This window comes from Callospermophilus lateralis, chromosome 18, assembly GCF_048772815.1.
Source record: "Callospermophilus lateralis isolate mCalLat2 chromosome 18, mCalLat2.hap1, whole genome shotgun sequence".
Taxonomy (NCBI): domain Eukaryota; kingdom Metazoa; phylum Chordata; class Mammalia; order Rodentia; family Sciuridae; genus Callospermophilus; species Callospermophilus lateralis.
In genome coordinates this window covers 15,214,497-15,231,844 of record NC_135322.1, presented here as the reverse complement: position 1 = coordinate 15,231,844, position 17,348 = coordinate 15,214,497, and the positions used below count along the sequence as shown (strand labels likewise).

General features: G+C 53.0%; 1 protein-coding gene across 4 annotated transcripts in view; it reads left to right on the top strand.

Moving 5' to 3' along the window:
- Ryr1 (ryanodine receptor 1) overlaps positions 1 to 17,348 on the top strand; it is a 113,578-nt gene that overhangs the window by 60,887 nt on the left and 35,343 nt on the right. For 2 of the 4 annotated variants that reach the window (XM_077105866.1, XM_076839059.2), the window contains exons 64-82: positions 1,700 to 1,781; positions 2,401 to 2,531; positions 3,845 to 4,177; positions 5,074 to 5,314; positions 7,342 to 7,429; positions 7,531 to 7,623; positions 8,086 to 8,100; positions 9,286 to 9,456; positions 10,905 to 10,964; positions 11,219 to 11,356; positions 11,809 to 11,921; positions 12,099 to 12,195; positions 12,417 to 12,523; positions 13,775 to 13,826; positions 13,949 to 14,017; positions 15,355 to 15,454; positions 15,776 to 15,855; positions 15,948 to 16,024; positions 17,063 to 17,136. In XM_077105866.1, the coding sequence (XP_076961981.1) occupies positions 1,700 to 1,781; positions 2,401 to 2,531; positions 3,845 to 4,177; positions 5,074 to 5,314; positions 7,342 to 7,429; positions 7,531 to 7,623; positions 8,086 to 8,100; positions 9,286 to 9,456; positions 10,905 to 10,964; positions 11,219 to 11,356; positions 11,809 to 11,921; positions 12,099 to 12,195; positions 12,417 to 12,523; positions 13,775 to 13,826; positions 13,949 to 14,017; positions 15,355 to 15,454; positions 15,776 to 15,855; positions 15,948 to 16,024; positions 17,063 to 17,136 (2,121 nt within the window). The remainder of the gene's footprint in view (positions 1 to 1,699; positions 1,782 to 2,400; positions 2,532 to 3,844; positions 4,178 to 5,073; positions 5,315 to 7,341; positions 7,430 to 7,530; positions 7,624 to 8,085; positions 8,101 to 9,285; positions 9,457 to 10,904; positions 10,965 to 11,218; positions 11,357 to 11,808; positions 11,922 to 12,098; positions 12,196 to 12,416; positions 12,524 to 13,774; positions 13,827 to 13,948; positions 14,018 to 15,354; positions 15,455 to 15,775; positions 15,856 to 15,947; positions 16,025 to 17,062; positions 17,137 to 17,348) is intronic. The other 2 variants (XM_077105867.1, XM_076839060.2) reach the window with 1 other exon arrangement.

The window sequence follows — 17,348 nt, the reverse complement described above, 5'->3', positions numbered from 1 at the left end:
CACAACATCTTTATTTAAAAAAAAATTTTTTTTTTAATGTGGTGCTGAGGATCAAACCCAGCACCCCATGCACGCCAGGCGAGCACACTACCGCTTGAGCCACATCTCCAGCCCCTATTTATTTACTTTTATGTGGTGCTGAGGATCAAACCCAGGGCCTCGCACTTGTTAGGCGAGCGCTCTGCCACTGAGCCACAACCCCAGCCCCGAGCTGTAATTAATTTTAAATGCATATCTGATTTCAAAATTTTTTAAATGTAAATAATTTGCCTGTGGCATTTACGACATCCAGTATATATGGAGAAAGAAAGCAAGAGAGAGAGAAAGAGGGGAAATATGCGAATATCAGATTGAATCATATGTATGTGAATTCTTTCATGCATTTGATACTTTTTCTAAACAATAGATAGTGAATAATTTGTGTTTTGTGTTATTACACTTTCTACCACTAGTATTCCTTCCATTAATATTGCTATTTTTGCCATTTATATTGATATGAATATATTGTATTAAATAGTATCTCCCACTTTTAAAAAAAGTCAGAATCCGGGCTGGGGATGTGGCTCAAGCGGTAGCGCGCTCGCCTGGCATGCGTGCGGCCAGGGTTTGATCCTCAGCACCACATACAAACAAAGATGTTGTGTCCGCCAAAAACTAAAAAATAAATATTAAAAAATTCTCTCTCTCTCTCTCTTAAAAAAAAATCTTAAAAAAAAAAGAAGCAGGGGCCATTGCATTAGAATAAAAAAAGAAGTCAGAATCCTGTCAAATTTGGTTATACCGCTGTAGCCTTTTTTTTTTTTTAAAAGATCTTTTTTGATATGGACACAGTATCTTTATTTATTTTCATGTTGTGCTGAGGATTGAACCCAGTGCCTCACATGTGCAAAGCAAGTGCTCTGCCATTGAGCTACAACCCCAGCCCCCCCCTTTTTTTTTACTAAGTTGCTGAACCCACAATCCTCCTGCCTCAGCCTCCTGAGCCACTGGGATTACAGGTTTGTTCCACCACACCTGGCCTCTGTAGCCTCTTTTTAAATCTAGGACAGCCCCTCCCTCTTTTGGCCTCATGACATTTGTGAAGTCAGTGAGGGTCTTCAGTTGGCCTTCTGGGAGGTAGGTGGACAACCCAAAATTGTAGCCAGGCTTCATGTGTATTTGCATTTTTCTGAAGGAGGTGCTTTCATCAGAAATCCAAGGAAAAACCAGTTAGCCTTTACTGAGGGTCTACTACGTGTCCTGTTCTAATTACTTGTCAAAAATTAATTCATTTGGCCTGTGTGGTGGCGCAGGCCCATAATCCCAGTGGCTTGGGAGGCTAAGGCAGGAGGATGGCGAGTTCAAAGTCAACCTCAGCAATTTAGGGAGGCCCAAAGCAGCTCAGCAAGACCCTGTCTCTAAATAAAATATTAAAAAGGCTGGAGATGTGACTCGGTGGTTAAATGCCCCTGGGTTCAATCCCCCATACCAAAAAAAAAAAAAAAAAAGGAATTAATTCATTTGGTCTCACAGCCACCCCATGGTGAAGGTGCTAGTGAAGGTACTGTAATTATCCCCAATTTACAGATACAGAAATGAGCCAAGAGTTGGCCATTGCTCATGTCCCAAGAGCACTTGGCACTAGCCCCTGCTCTTCCCCACTGCTTGATCTACCTGGTATGGCAGCACACCCCAGACCTAGCCCCCCTCTCTCCCTCAGTGGATGACGTCCAGGTCTCTTGCTACCGAACGCTGTGCAGTATCTACTCTCTGGGAACCACCAGGAACCCCTATGTGGAAAAGTAAGAAAAAAAGTGACACAGTTTGGGGCAGGGGTGGGTATTGTGGAGCTGGAGGGGAAGGGAGGCAGCCCAGGAGACAATGGGGGTTTAAGCAAAAAGGGAGAGGGGCTGGGGCTGTGGCTCAGTGGCAGAGCGCTTGCCTAGCATGTGTTGGACACTGGGTTCGATGCTCAGCACTGCATATAAATAAATAAAATCAAGGTCCAATGACAATTAAAAATATATTTTTTAATAAAGAGAGAAATGTTCAAAATCTTCAACAACCAGTCAGTATCCATGCCAGCTGCAGTTTCCCAAGGCGGTCACTTGAGGGCGCCCAGGAGAAGGCCACTGGATCTGGGGCCTACGGGAGTAGGCACTGGCCTGGGTGCCTGGTTGCTTCCTGCTGGGGATCAAGCTTGCCCTGGGGAACCTGGGGAAACTGGAGCAGCACACAGGAGCCACAGCATGCCGAGGGCCAGTGGGGGGGACCGTTTCAACCAGAACAGAAGTTCCTCCTAGGGACACTGCTGCTGGAGAGTGCTGGTGGTTTGTGGGAGGGGTGCTTCTGTGCAGGACGGGCTTGGGACCCAGGACCCCGAGGAGGCACTTGGGAATTAAACATAGCCCTCTCTTCCAGGCTGCGGCCAGCCCTCGGGGAGTGCCTGGCCCGCCTGGCAGCGGCCATGCCCGTGGCGTTCCTGGAGCCTCAGCTGAACGAGTACAACGCCTGCTCTGTGTACACCACCAAGTCTCCCCGGGAGCGGGCCAGTGAGTCGCGTGGGGTCGGAGCAGCGGTGGGAGTTGCGTCTTACCCAGCACCGGGCTCAGGGAAAGCTCCCTTGGGAATAGATGCCTCCCAAATCTGGACTGTGAGGGGCTAAGCATTCCTCAGGGTGGGGGCGCTCCATCGTGGGGCCGTGGCTTGTGCTGCAGGCCTGTTGCCAGGCTGTTACAGGACACTGAGGTTCTGTGGTAATTAGGAGCATTAGGAGGTCAAAGAGGGAATTTGGAGCCATGGGGTTTATTTTAGAAGTAGTAAAATATGAGGTCAATGGGACTTCCCAAAGCTCACTTTGGGTGAGGGGCACTTGGGTGTGAGAGCATTAGGGAAGGTGTGGGTTCATTCATTCAATATTTACTCATTTAACAAATATTTATGGAGCACCCACAAGGGATGAGGCACTGTCCTAGGCACCTGAGATTCTCATGAATATCCTGAGAATCATCGTCAACAACCTGGGCATTGATGAGGCCTCGTGGATGAAGCAGCTTGCTGGTGGGTGGGGGCGCGAGCCTGAGTTCTGTATACCTCCGAGGTCTCAGTCTAGAGGTTGGACTGAGGTATGGGTCTCAGGAATAGAAGTTCCAGACAGGAAACTTGTTCCTTGAGTCACTAATGTAATCCCAACACCATGTCTTGTCCATGGCAGCCAAAAAAGTGAGCCATGGATCATGTGTTTCAGGGGACAGAATTGGGGGTGGGATTTAGAACACAGGGTTGGAGGGATTCGCTGGGTGAGATGGTCCATGCCTGTAACCTCAGCTACTCTGGAGGCTGAGGCAGGGGGGCCAAGGTGTGAGGCCAACCTAGACAACTTAGTGAGACTCTGACTCAGATTTTTAAAAGGGGGCTGGGGATGCAGCTCAGTGGTAGACATTTGCCCAGGAGACACAGAGACACAGGCCCTGTTTTGATCTTCCCTAGCGCCACACACACATACACACACACACACACAAAAAAAAAAAAAAAAAAGTGGGGCTAACCTGGGCTGGAAGGGAGTTGTTTTGGAGTTTGCTACCCAGCTGGGGTGCAGTATGGGAGATATTAGGAGTGGAGGTTTCTAGAATTTGGGTGCAATTTCAGGAATGGATCAGCTTGGGAGTGTGGTTTTTGGGCCACTGAGTGTCAAAGTCAGGGTGTGAGAGGTGGTGGGGTTGGAGGGTGGGATCAGAGGAATGGAAACTGGGAGACTAGTGCAGGTGGGTGGCAGTTCAGTGGTACCTGATGTGTTTTAGGGAGGTCGGGACACTGAGGTCCGGGGTGATGTGTTGGCATGCCCTGACCTCTCTCTGTACCCCAGTCCTGGGGCTCCCCAACAGTGTGGAGGAGATGTGTCCTGATATCCCGGTGCTGGAACGGCTTATGGCAGAAATCGGAGGACTGGCTGAGTCCGGGGCCCGCTACACAGAGATGCCACACGTCATTGAAGTCACACTGCCCATGCTGTGCAGCTACCTGCCTCGCTGGTGGGAACGCGGCCCTGAGGCACCCCCTCCTGCGCTGCCCGCCGGCGCCCCCCCACCCTGTACAGCTGTCACCTCTGACCACCTCAACTCCCTGTTGGGGAATATCCTGAGAATCATCGTCAACAACCTGGGCATTGACGAGGCCTCGTGGATGAAGCGGCTCGCTGGTGGGTGGGGCACGAGGCCTCTGGGGGAGGCGAATGTGGTGGGGTCCCTGGACCAGATAGTCTGAGAGGGAGATCTGGGGACCCGTGGCCTTGTAGGAGTTGGGAGGAGTCAGAGTGTAGGTTTTCCCGGGTCAAAGGCCATGGGTCAGAAACAGGTTCACAGGGTTCACAGGGTCTAGGGTGGATGACTGGGTTCCTGGATCCCTCCACATTGGATTCTGAATTTCTGGAGCTTTGGAGGAGGATAGATCAGAGGTTAGGAGCAGAGTCAGAAGCCTGAATTCTTTATACAGAGGATCAGAGGACTAGATCAGGTGTTGGGGTCCCTGATATGAACAGTTAGGGTTCTAGGTCAGAGGTCCAGAGATCGGTCTTTAAATTGTTGGGATTCCTGGGTCAGAAATTCCCTGTGTTAGGAATTGGGTTTTAGATTGGAGTCAAGCTGGGGATCCGGGGGTGGATTGAAGGTCAGGGTCAGAGATCAGGGTCTCTATAAGAAGCCAGGGGTCCCAGTCTGAAATCACAGAGTAAGAACATGGTGTGGGCCAGGTCAGAGGTTGGAGTCACGCTGGTTAAGGGTAAGACATCAGGTTAGGATTCAGTTTGGGGGGTTCAGAGGTCAGAGACTCTATCAGGCTGGGGTCACAGGACAGGGACTGGGTCACAGGTTCAGTTCAGGGATCCTGGTTAGGATTAGCATTCTGGGCTATGACAGAGGTCAGGAGTGAGGTGGGGAATGGGATCAGAAAATCCTGGGGTACAAAGCCCGGCCCAGGTTTAGGTCAAATGATAGTCACTGGGACGATGTATAGATCAGCAGTCACGGGCTGAGAATGGAGGTGAGGGGCTGTGTCGGAGGTCAGAGGTCAGGTGCGAGTGACCCCTCGCCCCTGCAGTGTTCGCCCAGCCCATCGTGAGCCGCGCCAGGCCCGAACTCCTGCGCTCGCACTTCATCCCCACCATCGGGCGACTGCGCAAGCGCGCGGGGAAGGTGGTGGCGGAGGAGGAGCAGCTGCGCCTGGAGGCCAAGGCTGAAGCCGAGGAGGGCGAGCTCCTGGTGCGCGACGAGTTCTCGGTGCTCTGCCGGGACCTCTACGCCCTCTACCCGCTGCTCATCCGCTATGTGGACAATAACAGGTCAGCGGGTCGCTTCCTTGACCCCACTGGGCCCTCCCTTCCAGACCTGCTCCAAGCTCCTCCAGACCCAAGGGCCACACTCACCCCTCCCTCTACCTAGGCTTATTAACCCTCTGACCCAGGGTTAGCAAATACGGTTCAACTTCAAGTTGAAAAAGATTCCAATGTTGCATCAAGGGCTTTGTGATTGACTAGTCCTGTCTGCCACGGGAGCAGAAATGGGTAGTTATGGTGTGTGCGCAGCATAAGTGCCAGGAATCGATTAAACTTGAACTGTTATCAATTGCTACTTAACTTTTACTAGCAAAATATGCTTAAATAAACAGCAGCTTACCCTGGCCTGTTCTTAGGAATAGAGAGCTTCTAGAAACCTTCAGTTATAGACATGCTATTGTGTCTGAGGAACAGCTCCACTTCCCTACAGGTCTATAAGCTTGGTTCTAGTTTGTTTCTCCCTTTATGTCTAAGGAGAAAAAGGGAAGACTTGATAGGCATAGGTCCTTCCAATCAAAGAAAAAGGCTCTGGCAGCTCATTTCTATCCTCCCCAACACTTTTTTTTTGGGGGGGGTGGGGGGTACTGAGATTGAACCCAGGGGCACTTTACCAGTGAGCTACATCCTCAGCCCTTTTTTATTTTTTATTTTGAGACAGGGTCTCACTAAATTACTTAAGGCCTAAGTTGCAGAGGCTGACCTCCAGCTTTCGATCCAACTACACCTCCTAAATTGCTGGGATTATAGGCCTGTACCACCCACTGCATTCAGCTTTTTTTTTTTTTTAACATAGCAGTACACCATAAAAGAATATATAGTAATCCCCCCCATTACACATGCTTTTAATTACCTGCAGTCAGAAAAAATTAAATGAAAAATTCCAGAATTTAAAAACTCCTAAGTTTTAAATTGCACACTATTCTGAGTAGCAAGAAGAAATCTCCATTGTCCCACTCCATCCTGCCCAGGACATGAGTCATTCCTTTGTCCAGTGTATCCATGTTGAATATGCTACCCACCATTAGTAACTCACTAGCCATCTTGCTCATCAGATTGACAGTCATGGGATAAACACAGTATATAAGAGAGTTTGGGTTATTCATGGTTTCACACATCCACTGGGAGTTGGGTTGCATTCTCTGCAGTTAGATATAGTTTGATTTTTATAAAAACTGATCTCCTGTGGTTGGAGATTTAGATTGTTTCTGATTTCTTTGTTACTAACATCCTCTTTATGCTCATGAGTGGGCACTGCTGTATGGTAGGGTGCTAGGAATGGCAGTGAAGGTTCAAATGATTTGAACAGTGTTCTGTTCATACAATGACAATGGAAGTGGATGGGTCTCACAAACCAGCTCCAGTATAAGAAGCCAGAAAGAAAAAAGAGAGAGAGAAGATAGCTAGGTGCAGAGGCACCCACCTGTAATCCTAGCAGTTCAGCAGGCTGAGGCAGTAGGATCGCAAGTTCAAAGCCAGCCTCAGCAACTTAACAAAGCACTAAGCAACTCAGCAAAACCCTGTCTCTAAATAAAATTCAAAAAAAGGACTGAAGGTGTGGCTCAGTTAAGCACCCCTGAGTTCAGTCCCTGGTACCAAACAAACAAACAAAAAGCAATATATAGCCTATTTATAGTCTATAATAGTCTATTTATATGAGGTTTAAAAATAGACAAATATAATGTGTGTTCTGGACAGCAGATGAGGTCTCCCTTTTAGGAGAAAGAAAGGGACATGACAGAGAGGGAGGATGAAGATACTCTGGGACTAGAAATGTCCTGTCCTTTGTCTAGGTGGAGGACGGTGTTTTCCGTTGTGACAGCTGGCCAGGTAGATACTTATTTACATGTGTGTTGTATATCAGTGAAGAGGTTAGAGAAAGAGAAAGAATTAGAAAAGGAATAGTCACTGAATATTTGAAAAGTCCATGTGAATGGCCAGATTCCCCTGGAAAAATCCTCCCGAGCGCTCTCTGGGTGGTCCCCTTCCCTGGAGATCCTGACCCCCACTTCACCTGCCGCTTCCCCTGATCCCAGGGCGCACTGGCTGACGGAGCCCAATCCCAACGCAGAGGAGCTGTTCAGGATGGTGGGCGAGATCTTCATTTACTGGTCCAAATCCCATGTGAGTCCCCAGCCATGCCACTGTCCTCAGAGAAGCTGCTGTCCACAGGTGCCCTTCCCCCCATGCCCTCTCTGACCCCCAGCATTGCCTCCCCCCACCAGAACTTTAAGCGCGAGGAGCAGAACTTTGTGGTCCAGAATGAGATCAACAACATGTCCTTTCTGACTGCTGACAACAAGAGCAAGATGGCCAAGGTGAGTGCCCTGCTGTGGGGACCAGTAAGGGGAGGGGTGGGGGAGGGGTGGGGGAGGGGGGCAGCCCCCAGGGCTCCCGCCTGACCCTCCTCACCATCCTGTCCTGGTCAGAGAGCAGTTCTTAGGGCAGCTCCTCTTGTCCCATCTCCCCTCCCCTCCCTGCCTTCTCTCCATCTCTTCCTCATCTCCCTCCTCCCCTCTCCTTCCTGGTCATCCTCCTCCTCCAACTCTCCCCATTTCCCATCCCCCTTCCTTCTTCCCCCACCACCCTTCTCAGGATGATGCCCTCCTCAGGGTCATTAAAGAACAGCCCCCTCCACCCAGGGTCTGGAGATGCCTAGCTAAGGGATGGGTGGCAGGGTGGGGCAGAGGAGCTGGGGACTGCCACTTTGGAATTGGGCTGGGGGTCCTCTGTGGACCGGGGTAACCCTTCTTGTGTCTGTCTGCACCCCGGTGAAGCAGGCGGGAGACGAACAGGTCAGCCCCACATCTGGAACCTTCCGCATGGCTCTTGGCTAAGACCTCCCTCCCCCAACCCCAACCCCAACTTCTCCAGAACCCCTGCCCCTGTTCCTACCCTCTCAGCCCCCAGTCCGCATCCTCCTCTTCCTCCTCCCCAACCCCCCATTCCCTTCCCAATCCTCAGCTTTTGGCAAATTTGTTGGAAAATTTTTGTTTTTGTTTTTGTTTTTGTTACCAAAAAAACAAAAACAAAAAAACCCCCAAACTTCAGCTTTCCCCAAAGCATCGTGGGCTGAGGTCAAGGGGAACGGGGCTGGAGAGGCGCATGGTGGGCGAGGCAGCACTCTGTGCGGTGGTGTAAGGCTTGGGCTCTGGACTCAGACAGACTTGGGTTAGACTCCTGTGTTGGTAGTTAGTTGTGTGACTTTGGCCAAGTGTTATCTTTCAAGCGTCTGGTGGCATCCAGCCAGTGGCCCCCAGCGTCTGGGCTCTGTGAGGCCTCAGCGAAATGCATGTGTGCCCTTCAGCAGTGCCTGGCACTTGGGTCATGCTCGGTGTTGCCAGCCGGCGTGGATGTGGCTCTGGCCGCAGCTTGTCCCCGGAGCTTCTCACTGGCATGACGGGAGTGGCCCTGGCCAGGGTCTGCATCCAAGACTCCAGAACACGGCTGTGGGACTCTGTGCCCCGTGTTTCTGCTTCCAGATCCCTCGGGATCTCTCTTGCGTCTTCTGTCCCTCATCTCCTTGTTTGTCCCAGTCTCTCTGTGTCTCTTTTTCTTTCAACTTTTCTTGTCTCTTGGGACTCTGGGTGGTCTGCTTCTTTATTTCCTTCTCAGGAACTCCATCTTGGAATCTGAAGTGTGGGGCTGGGCATGTGGCTGGGAGAGGGGGTTGTACTGGAACATCTTAGAGGATTCTTGGGGAGGGACATCAGAAGTTGGGGAAAGCCCAGGATCTGGGACAATCTGGAAGGGCTGGGATTGAAGTTGGGAATGTGGAATGGGGGCTTGGGTCTGAGAGAGTCTGTGCTCATGGCTAGAAGTGGAGGTGCAAGATCAGCAAGGTCGGGGTAGAAATGAGGTGGGCTTTGAAGTTGGGGAGGGGTGCCTGGCATCAAGGGTGGGGGCTGGAGTGTGGACAATGTATACAGTTGGGGCTGGAGCAGGGGCCTGGGCTGGGACTGAGCCCTGTGTCCCCACAGTCAGGTGGTTCCGATCAGGAACGCACCAAGAAGAAGCGCCGGGGGGACCGGTACTCTGTGCAGACGTCGCTGATCGTGGCCACGCTCAAGAAGATGCTGCCCATCGGCCTGAACATGTGTGCTCCCACTGACCAGGACCTCATGGTGCTAGCCAAAGCCCGCTATGCTCTGGTGCTTATCTAGCAGCCCCCAGCACCCATGGGACCAGGGGACCCTAGTGAACTCCCAGGGCCCTATGGAACCCCTCAGGACCCTACTAAGCCCTCCTCCAGGACGCAGAATACTCACTGAGCCCTCTGGGATGCCCCAAGCTCTCCCCCAGGGTGCTGAGGACCCCCACTCGACATATTTCCAAGGCTCCACATACTTAAGGACCCTAATTAGGAAACTCTAAAGACCCTCGGGACTCTAATGAGCTCTGAAGAATCCTACCAGAACCTTGCCAAGTCTGCTGAGACCCTGGGTATCCCCTGAGGCGCCATAAGCCTCTCTCAGACTACTCTGAGCCCTCTACCAGGACTACCAAGGACCCCCACCCCTGATGCTTTGGGACCCTTTGAACTTCTCATGCCCCCTGCCCTCTCCTGTACCCCTCAGGAGTGGACCTGTGGGTTCCTACTACGCCCTCCAGCGCACTTCCTCTTGCCTTCAGGCCCCTCCTGACCCCTCCACTTAGACTCTGTTGAAACCAAACTGAGCCCCCAAGGACTCTCAGGGGCCCAGTGAACTCGTGAGATCCTACTTAGGCCCTCTTCCCCAGGACCACCGCAAACCTCTGCAGACTCCAGTCTCCTAGGCATCAAGAGACCAGGCCCCCAGGTCCTTAAGCCTTCCAGGACCCCAGGGAGGCCTCGCTCACCCCTTGTATGGGACAGCAAGGACAGTCCCCCTCAGGTTCTTCTTAGCTTCAGGAACCCTAAGGACGCCTCCTAGGATTCCTATTACCTTCTTCAGAATTCGCTAACCCCCTGGCAATTTACTGGTTCCCACCCTGCGGCCTGAAAACCACTGACTTGGCCCCTAGTATCACAAGGACCTCTTTCCTGGGCCTCCCAAATCCCCTTCCCTCAGGACTTCGAGCTTCTTCTAGGACCCAGTGAGTCCTGCCAGGACTGCAGAGTCCTCTAGGGCCCTGTGATTGCTCACACTGGTCCTCAGGAACCCCCTCTTGGGACCAGAAGTAACCCCTACCCTGCTGAACCCTCCTTTGGACCCTGTTTAACCAGTGACTTAAGTGACCTGCTTCATCCCTACGACCTCTACTGACCTTGCCAATTCCCTGCAAAGCCCTCCTCACCTTTTCTGATCTCCAAATCTGCCCATCCCGCCCCAGCCCTCCTCTTCCCGCCCCCAGCCCCTCTTTGGCCTGATTTGACCTTTGGTGATATTCTCTTGTCACCCTTTCCCTCCTCTCAGACTTTCCGTGAGGCCCTTCTCATCCTGACTGTCCCTTCAAGGTGCCCCTGTGACCCCCTTGTCCTTCTAGGACACACCACTGCCCACTGCCCTCCTGGGGGGCCTCTCAGTTTCTCCCAGGGACCTCCCCACACAAACCTCTCCCCGGGCCTAGAAGAGGGAGGCGCTGGCCTCTGAGTGACCCAGCGGGCCTTGTCTTCCAGAAAGACACAGATGAGGAGGTCCGAGAGTTCCTGCAAAACAACCTCAACCTTCAGGGAAAGGTAAGCCTCTCATCGGCCACCAAAAGGTTCGGTCAGAAGATAACTGCAATAACAGCCAAAGTTTGAGCGCCTACTGTGTACCAGGCACCGCAGAACGTTAACAGGCTCTCACCCAATGGAAGGTTGGCCTTCTGGAGAGGAGGCAGGGCAGCCGGGAGGCTGACCCTGCGGGGAGCGCCCTCAGAGAAGCTGGGCTGAGCAAGGAGTGAGCGGGCTTCGGAGCTGCCCTCACGCCGGACATCCTTTCCTCGCAGGTCGAAGGCTCCCCGTCTCTGCGCTGGCAGATGGCCCTGTACCGGGGCCTCCCGGGCCGCGAGGAGGAAGCCGACGACCCCGAGAAAATCGTGCGCAGAGTGCAGGAGGTGTCTGCGGTGCTCTACCACCTGGACCAGGTGGGTGGGGCGCGAGGGCGACTGCTGAGTGGCCAGACGGCAGTCTGTGGGCGGGGCCTAGGGCTGGCCTTCAGTCTGTGGGCGGGGCCTGCGGCAGTCTGTGGCTGTGGGTGGGGACCCGGAGCTTGGAGTGGGAGGCGGGGCTTAGAATGGAAACTTGGATCTACGGGGGGGAGGGGGGAACGGGGGGAGGGGGGAGCAGGGGGGAGGGGGGAGCGGGGGCGGGGCTGCATCCCGCATCCGGAAGCCAGACGGAGGGCCTCCAGGAGACGTCACCCCAAGGTTGAAAGTTTAGGCCCAGAGGCAGAGCCAGAACCTTAGCTCCGGGTGAAACCAAGATGGTCCCTCGGCGGTGCATGCCACCTGCACGAGGACAGTTTCACGTAGAGCTGGGGGAAGGAACCTGGCCAGGGGCTCAGTCTGAGGACATGACAAACTGCCCCCCTCCACAGATTGAGCACCCCTACAAGTCCAAGAAGGCCGTGTGGCACAAGCTGTTATCCAAGCAGCGTCGGAGGGCCGTCGTGGCCTGCTTCCGCATGACGCCCCTGTACAACCTGCCCACGTAAGGACCCCGGCGGACGGGGAACGCGCCAGGGCAGCACAGGGGCTGAGGGGTCTGGCGGGCAGAGTGCCAACCCCGCGGAGTCTTGGGCATGGTGGAGGTGGCAGGTGCGTGGCCGTTCAGGGGCTGAGGCCGGAGTCAGGCAGGTCTCGGTGAGCGCAGGCCTTTACTCTGCAGGCACCGGGCATGTAACATGTTCCTGGAGAGCTACAAGGCCGCCTGGATCCTGACTGAGGACCACAGCTTTGAGGACCGCATGATAGATGACCTTTCAGTGAGCTGGGGCCTGGGGGCTGCGGGAGCAGGGCTGGATAAGTCCAGGGGAGCCCTCCCCACTGAGGGGGATAAAAATGGGAGCTCCTGGCTTGGGTAGAAACAGGGTGTAGGATTGAAGGGACTGGGGAAGCTCCAGAGCAGCAGGGCTAGGGGGGAGACTGGAGGGGACTCCAGAAACCCCTCCCCCAAACCCCAAACCAAGCCCTCTCCCTCCCCCAGAGAGCTGGGGAGCAAGAGGAGGAGGAGGAGGAAGTGGAGGAGAAGAAGCCAGATCCCCTGCACCAGCTGGTCCTGCACTTCAGTCGCACTGCCCTGACTGAAAAGAGGTGGGGACCCTGCCCAGCTTCAGAAATGGCCTCCACCTGGGAGTGTGGCCCAAGCTCCTTTCTCACGGGGCCTGCCAAAATAGAGTGACCACAAGCGTACATCCTATGGTCACAAGATGGCTGCTGCACTTCCAGGCATCATAGCCACATGCCGTGTCCTATGAAAGAGACCTGGAGTCTGACCTTTTATGTCACTTTGCTAGGCAGGGCCACCCCGTACCACTGTGCAAGCTGGACATGTCCCAAGATTGTCTCATCTGACAGTTCACATCCCAGACAATGTGGGTTTAATAGACTTTCATAGAAGAAAAATGTCGTGTTTGAACTAAATCAGGATGTTTTGAAAAAAAATGACAACTTTCCAATTATATTAAACAATTAATTCTCACAGGGATCCACAGGAAGTGGTGGATTTTTCTAATTCACTTGAAGCTTTCATTCATATGAGCTAATGAGTCTCAGGAATAAATGGTAGCAAGGCTGCTACTGATAATGATGATAATAACAGTAACGGGAGGCAACATTTATGAAGTGCTTATTATGTGTCGGGCATCCCACTAAGCACTTGCCGTGTGTGTGTGTGTGTGTGTGTGTGTGCGCGCGCGCGTGCAAGTGCTCACTTAATCTTCAAACTCTGAGGTAGATATTCTAACTTCCTTTTGTGGATGGGGAAATGGAGGCACGGGGATTTATTTTTCTCATACAATACAAGGTCAGAAGCAGCAGGACAGCCAGGAGCTGGAAAATGGCACAGTGACACTAACAAGGACCCAGGCTCTTCCTCACTTCTTGCTCTGCCATTCTTAGCTTGTGTCTTATGGTCACAAAATAGATGCTCCAGCTCCATGCATCCCAACCACATGCCAGGCAGAAAGAAAGGGAAAGGCTTTTTTCCTTTAAGCAAGACTTCAGGTCTTTTTATCCAGCAATGGAAGCTCTCTCTGACTTCTCCACGTAGCTCATTGGCCAGCATTCTGACCTCAGGCCACTGCTAGTTGAAAGGGCCACTGGGAAGTCAAGGAGGCTGAGGCAGGAGGTTTGCAAGTTCAAAGCCAGCCTCAGCAACTTAGCGAGGCCCTAAGCAACTCAGTGAGGCCCTGTCTCTAAATAAAATATTAAAAAGGGCTGGGGATTGGCTCAGTGGTCAACTGCTCTTGAGTTCAATCTCCAGGACCAAAAAAGAGGGGAAAAAAAAAAAAGAATAGGAGTCCCCTCCACTGGCCCTGACTGTCTGCTTGCTCACTTCCTCAGCAAACTGGACGAGGATTACCTGTACATGGCGTACGCGGATATCATGGCAAAGGTGAGGCCCTCTCACCAGCTAGGGCAGGCACCCTGCTCCCCAGCTGCAGTACCTGTTCACTCACAATGAGGAGTGGATGGGGTTCTCCTCTCACCACCCCTTTACTGATGTCCCCTTCCCAGAGCTGCCACCTGGAGGAGGGAGGGGAGAGCGGTGAGGCTGAGGAAGAGGAGGCTGAGGTTTCCTTTGAGGTAGGTGGGACCAGGAGGTCCTAGAGGGAGGGTTGGGGGACCCTGGTTGTGGTTGTCTCCCATTCATTCAGCATGTGACCATAGAGCAGTTCTTAGGGACACGGTGGTGACCAAGCCAACCTGCTGGGGAGACAGACACATCAACCAAGAGTAACAGGGTATTTCCCATGGGACAGAGGTGTGGGGGCAGTGGAGGGGTACAGGGGGGGGGGCTTAAAGGTGTACAGCAGCCCAGGCAAGTGCTCGGCCCAGCCTGCGGGAGGGCATCAGGGAGGGCTTCTCAGAGGAGGAGGGGTCCAAGCAGAAGGACAAAGGGAATGTGCCGCGGAAGAATAGGAGACCGATGTTCCAGGCAGAGGGACAGCATATGCAAGGCCAGACAGAGAGGAGAGCAGATGTGCAGCCGGCCAACCTGTTAACATTTGCTCCAGGCTCTTAACTTTTCTTATATCAGGGTCCCCTCTGGCATCTGGCAAAGTGATTCTCAGAATCATGTTTTTAAATGTGTGAAACAGCCAGGGGCAGTGGCACATGCCCGTAATCCCAGCAGCTCTGGAGGCTGAGGCAGGAGGATGCAAGTTCAAAGCCAGCGTCAGCAATTTAGTGAGGCGCTAAGCAACTCCCTGAGATCGTGTCTCTGAATAAAATACAAAAAGGGCTGGGGAGGTGGCTCAGTGGTTAAGCGCTTGAATTCAATCCTCAGTACAAAATAAATAAAGTATAAAGTAAACACATATCAGAGGAAACAGACACGAAACAGTCATGAAGATATTTGGAAACTAAGGTGGTGATTTTGTAATACGTGCACTTCTTTATTCATCCATCCAATGACAAGATCTAGCAGTGGGTCCAGTACCTACTGTTCTTGCGAAGTACTGATGAACGTAAGTGACATTTCAAGTTGTCTGTAGCAACAAGAATGTGACGCAGAAACTTGAGTCTTCTTGGTGACAAAACCACAGGTTCTGCAAACACTGCTATGATTAGTGGCCTCATCTGTAATGGAAAGAGATGCTGAGTGTCCCTTAGAGGGTGGTGAACATGAACACGGGACTCTTGTTATCACCCAAGTCCACAGATGCCCTGGACTCTATCTAATGACTCTCTGGCGGTCTCTGGGCCCAGGCTAAGGCTGCACCATGTCCAGCCCTGATGCCTGTAGATCTTGCCCTAGGCCCAGCCCTGTGCTAGCGTGGGCGGGGCTGGAGCAGGGCGAGGCTGAGGCTGAGGCTGAGGGGGAAGGGCTGGGCTGGGAGAGCAGGGCGAGGCTGAGGCTGAGGGGGAAGGGCTGGGCTGGGAGCTGGGGCTCACTGGCCCACTGTCTGCTGTCCATGCAGGAGAAGGAGATGGAAAAGCAGAGGCTGCTGTACCAGCAGTCGCGCCTGCACAATCGCGGGGCCGCAGAGATGGTGCTCCAGATGATCAGCGCCTGCAAAGGTGCCCACCCGCAGCAAGTGCAGGGGCTCTGCGCACACCCACCTGTCCGCTCTCTCCAGCGCCCTGTTCCCTGTGGACTCAGCACACACACCTGGCCATCATGGCGGCCGTGCCTAGGATTTGCACTCACACCTAGCCTTTCCAAGTTCCCCTTGCACACTTGCCTTGTGATTTCCCGCCCATCCTTCAGTCACCATGGCCCCTACCTTGCTTGGCACACAGCTCCACCTGCTGCTCTCCCATCCCTGGGACGCTGCCTTCTGGTGGGTGGTGCCCCCAAGCGGGGTGGACCATCTTTTGCCTCTCCTCCACTCCCTCCAGGAGAGACAGGGGCCATGGTGTCCTCCACCCTGAAGCTGGGCATCTCCATCCTCAACGGAGGCAATGCTGACGTGCAGCAGGTAACCAAGGTGCAGGAACTTGGGAGGAGGGCTAAGAGGTGGGAGTGTCCCATGTGACCCCCAGACCCCCTCCCCTGCTGCTCCCTCTGCAGAAAATGCTGGATTATCTGAAGGACAAGAAGGAAGTTGGCTTCTTCCAGAGTATCCAGGCGCTGATGCAAACATGCAGGTAGGGATGTGGCTCAGTGGTTAAGTGTCCCTGGGTAAAATCCCCAGTACCCAGCTCCGCCCCCACCAGAGAGAGAGAGAGGGAATGAGAATGGATACTAGAGGGACGCAGCCACTCAACTTGGATAGCTGCACAATTCACAGTAGCCAATCCGAGGAACCAGCCTTGGTGCCTGTCAACATACAAATGGATAAAGAAAATGTGACACACACACACACACACACACACAATGGAGTTTACTCAGCCATAAAGAAAAATGAAATTATGGCATTTGCTAGTAAATGGATGGAACTGGAGAACATGATGCTGAGTGAAAGAGCCAGATCCCAAGTCAAGGATCGAATGTTTTCTCTCATGGGCAAAAACTAGACCAAAATAAGGGAAAAAAGGAGAGAGATAAAAGGGGGAAGGAATCCCAGGAAAACAGAGAAGAGGTCAGTGGAGTTGGGGGGGGAATGGGAGAGGCACACATGTGCCTGTGTGAACGTGGCAGTGACCTCTACCTTTATGTATGTCCATAAGGCATTGATTTTAAAAACTACAAACAGAAGAAAGATCAGTGGACTAGAGGGAAGGGAACAGTGGGAGGGAAGGGTGAAGGAGTGGACACTGAACCGGAGCGGGTTGTATTCCATGCCTGTGTAATTGTGTCAGAATGAATCCCAAGGTCATGGATATCTATAATGAACTCATGAAAATATAAAAGAGTGAGTTGAACTGCAGGGGGCGCTGACGCACGTCTGTAATCCCAGATGTGCTTCTCTGGAGGCTGGAGCAGGAGGATCACACGTTCAAGGATAGCCTGGGCAGCTTGAGGGGACCCTGTCCCAGAATTAAAAAAAAAAAAACAAAAAACTGAGACTGTAGCTCAGCAGGAGAGCAACCCAGACCTCCATCCCCGGTTCCAAAACCCACCAACCAAACAACAAAAACAGGAATGAGTTGTGTTATAGATTCTGGGCAGTGGACCGAAGGTCATGGAGGGTCCAAGGGGACTCAGTGTCATCACGTTCTTGCCGTCGTCCTTTCTTTCCTCAGTGTCCTGGATCTCAATGCCTTTGAGAGACAGAACAAGGCGGAGGGGCTAGGCATGGTGAACGAGGACGGAACTGGTGAGACCCTCTCCCGGGATGCCCTCTCCCTGGGAAGTCCTCCCTCAGGAAGCCCCTGCCCCTCCCCGGCCACCGCCCAGAGTTCCCTGCCCCTAAGACACCCCCTGCCCGAGAGCTTCCTTGGGTTCCTCCCTGCTGGGGCCCCATCTTGGCTTCCCATTCCTCCAGGGTTGTCCCCCGTGGTCCCCACCCCTGGGTGTCATTCTGTCCTG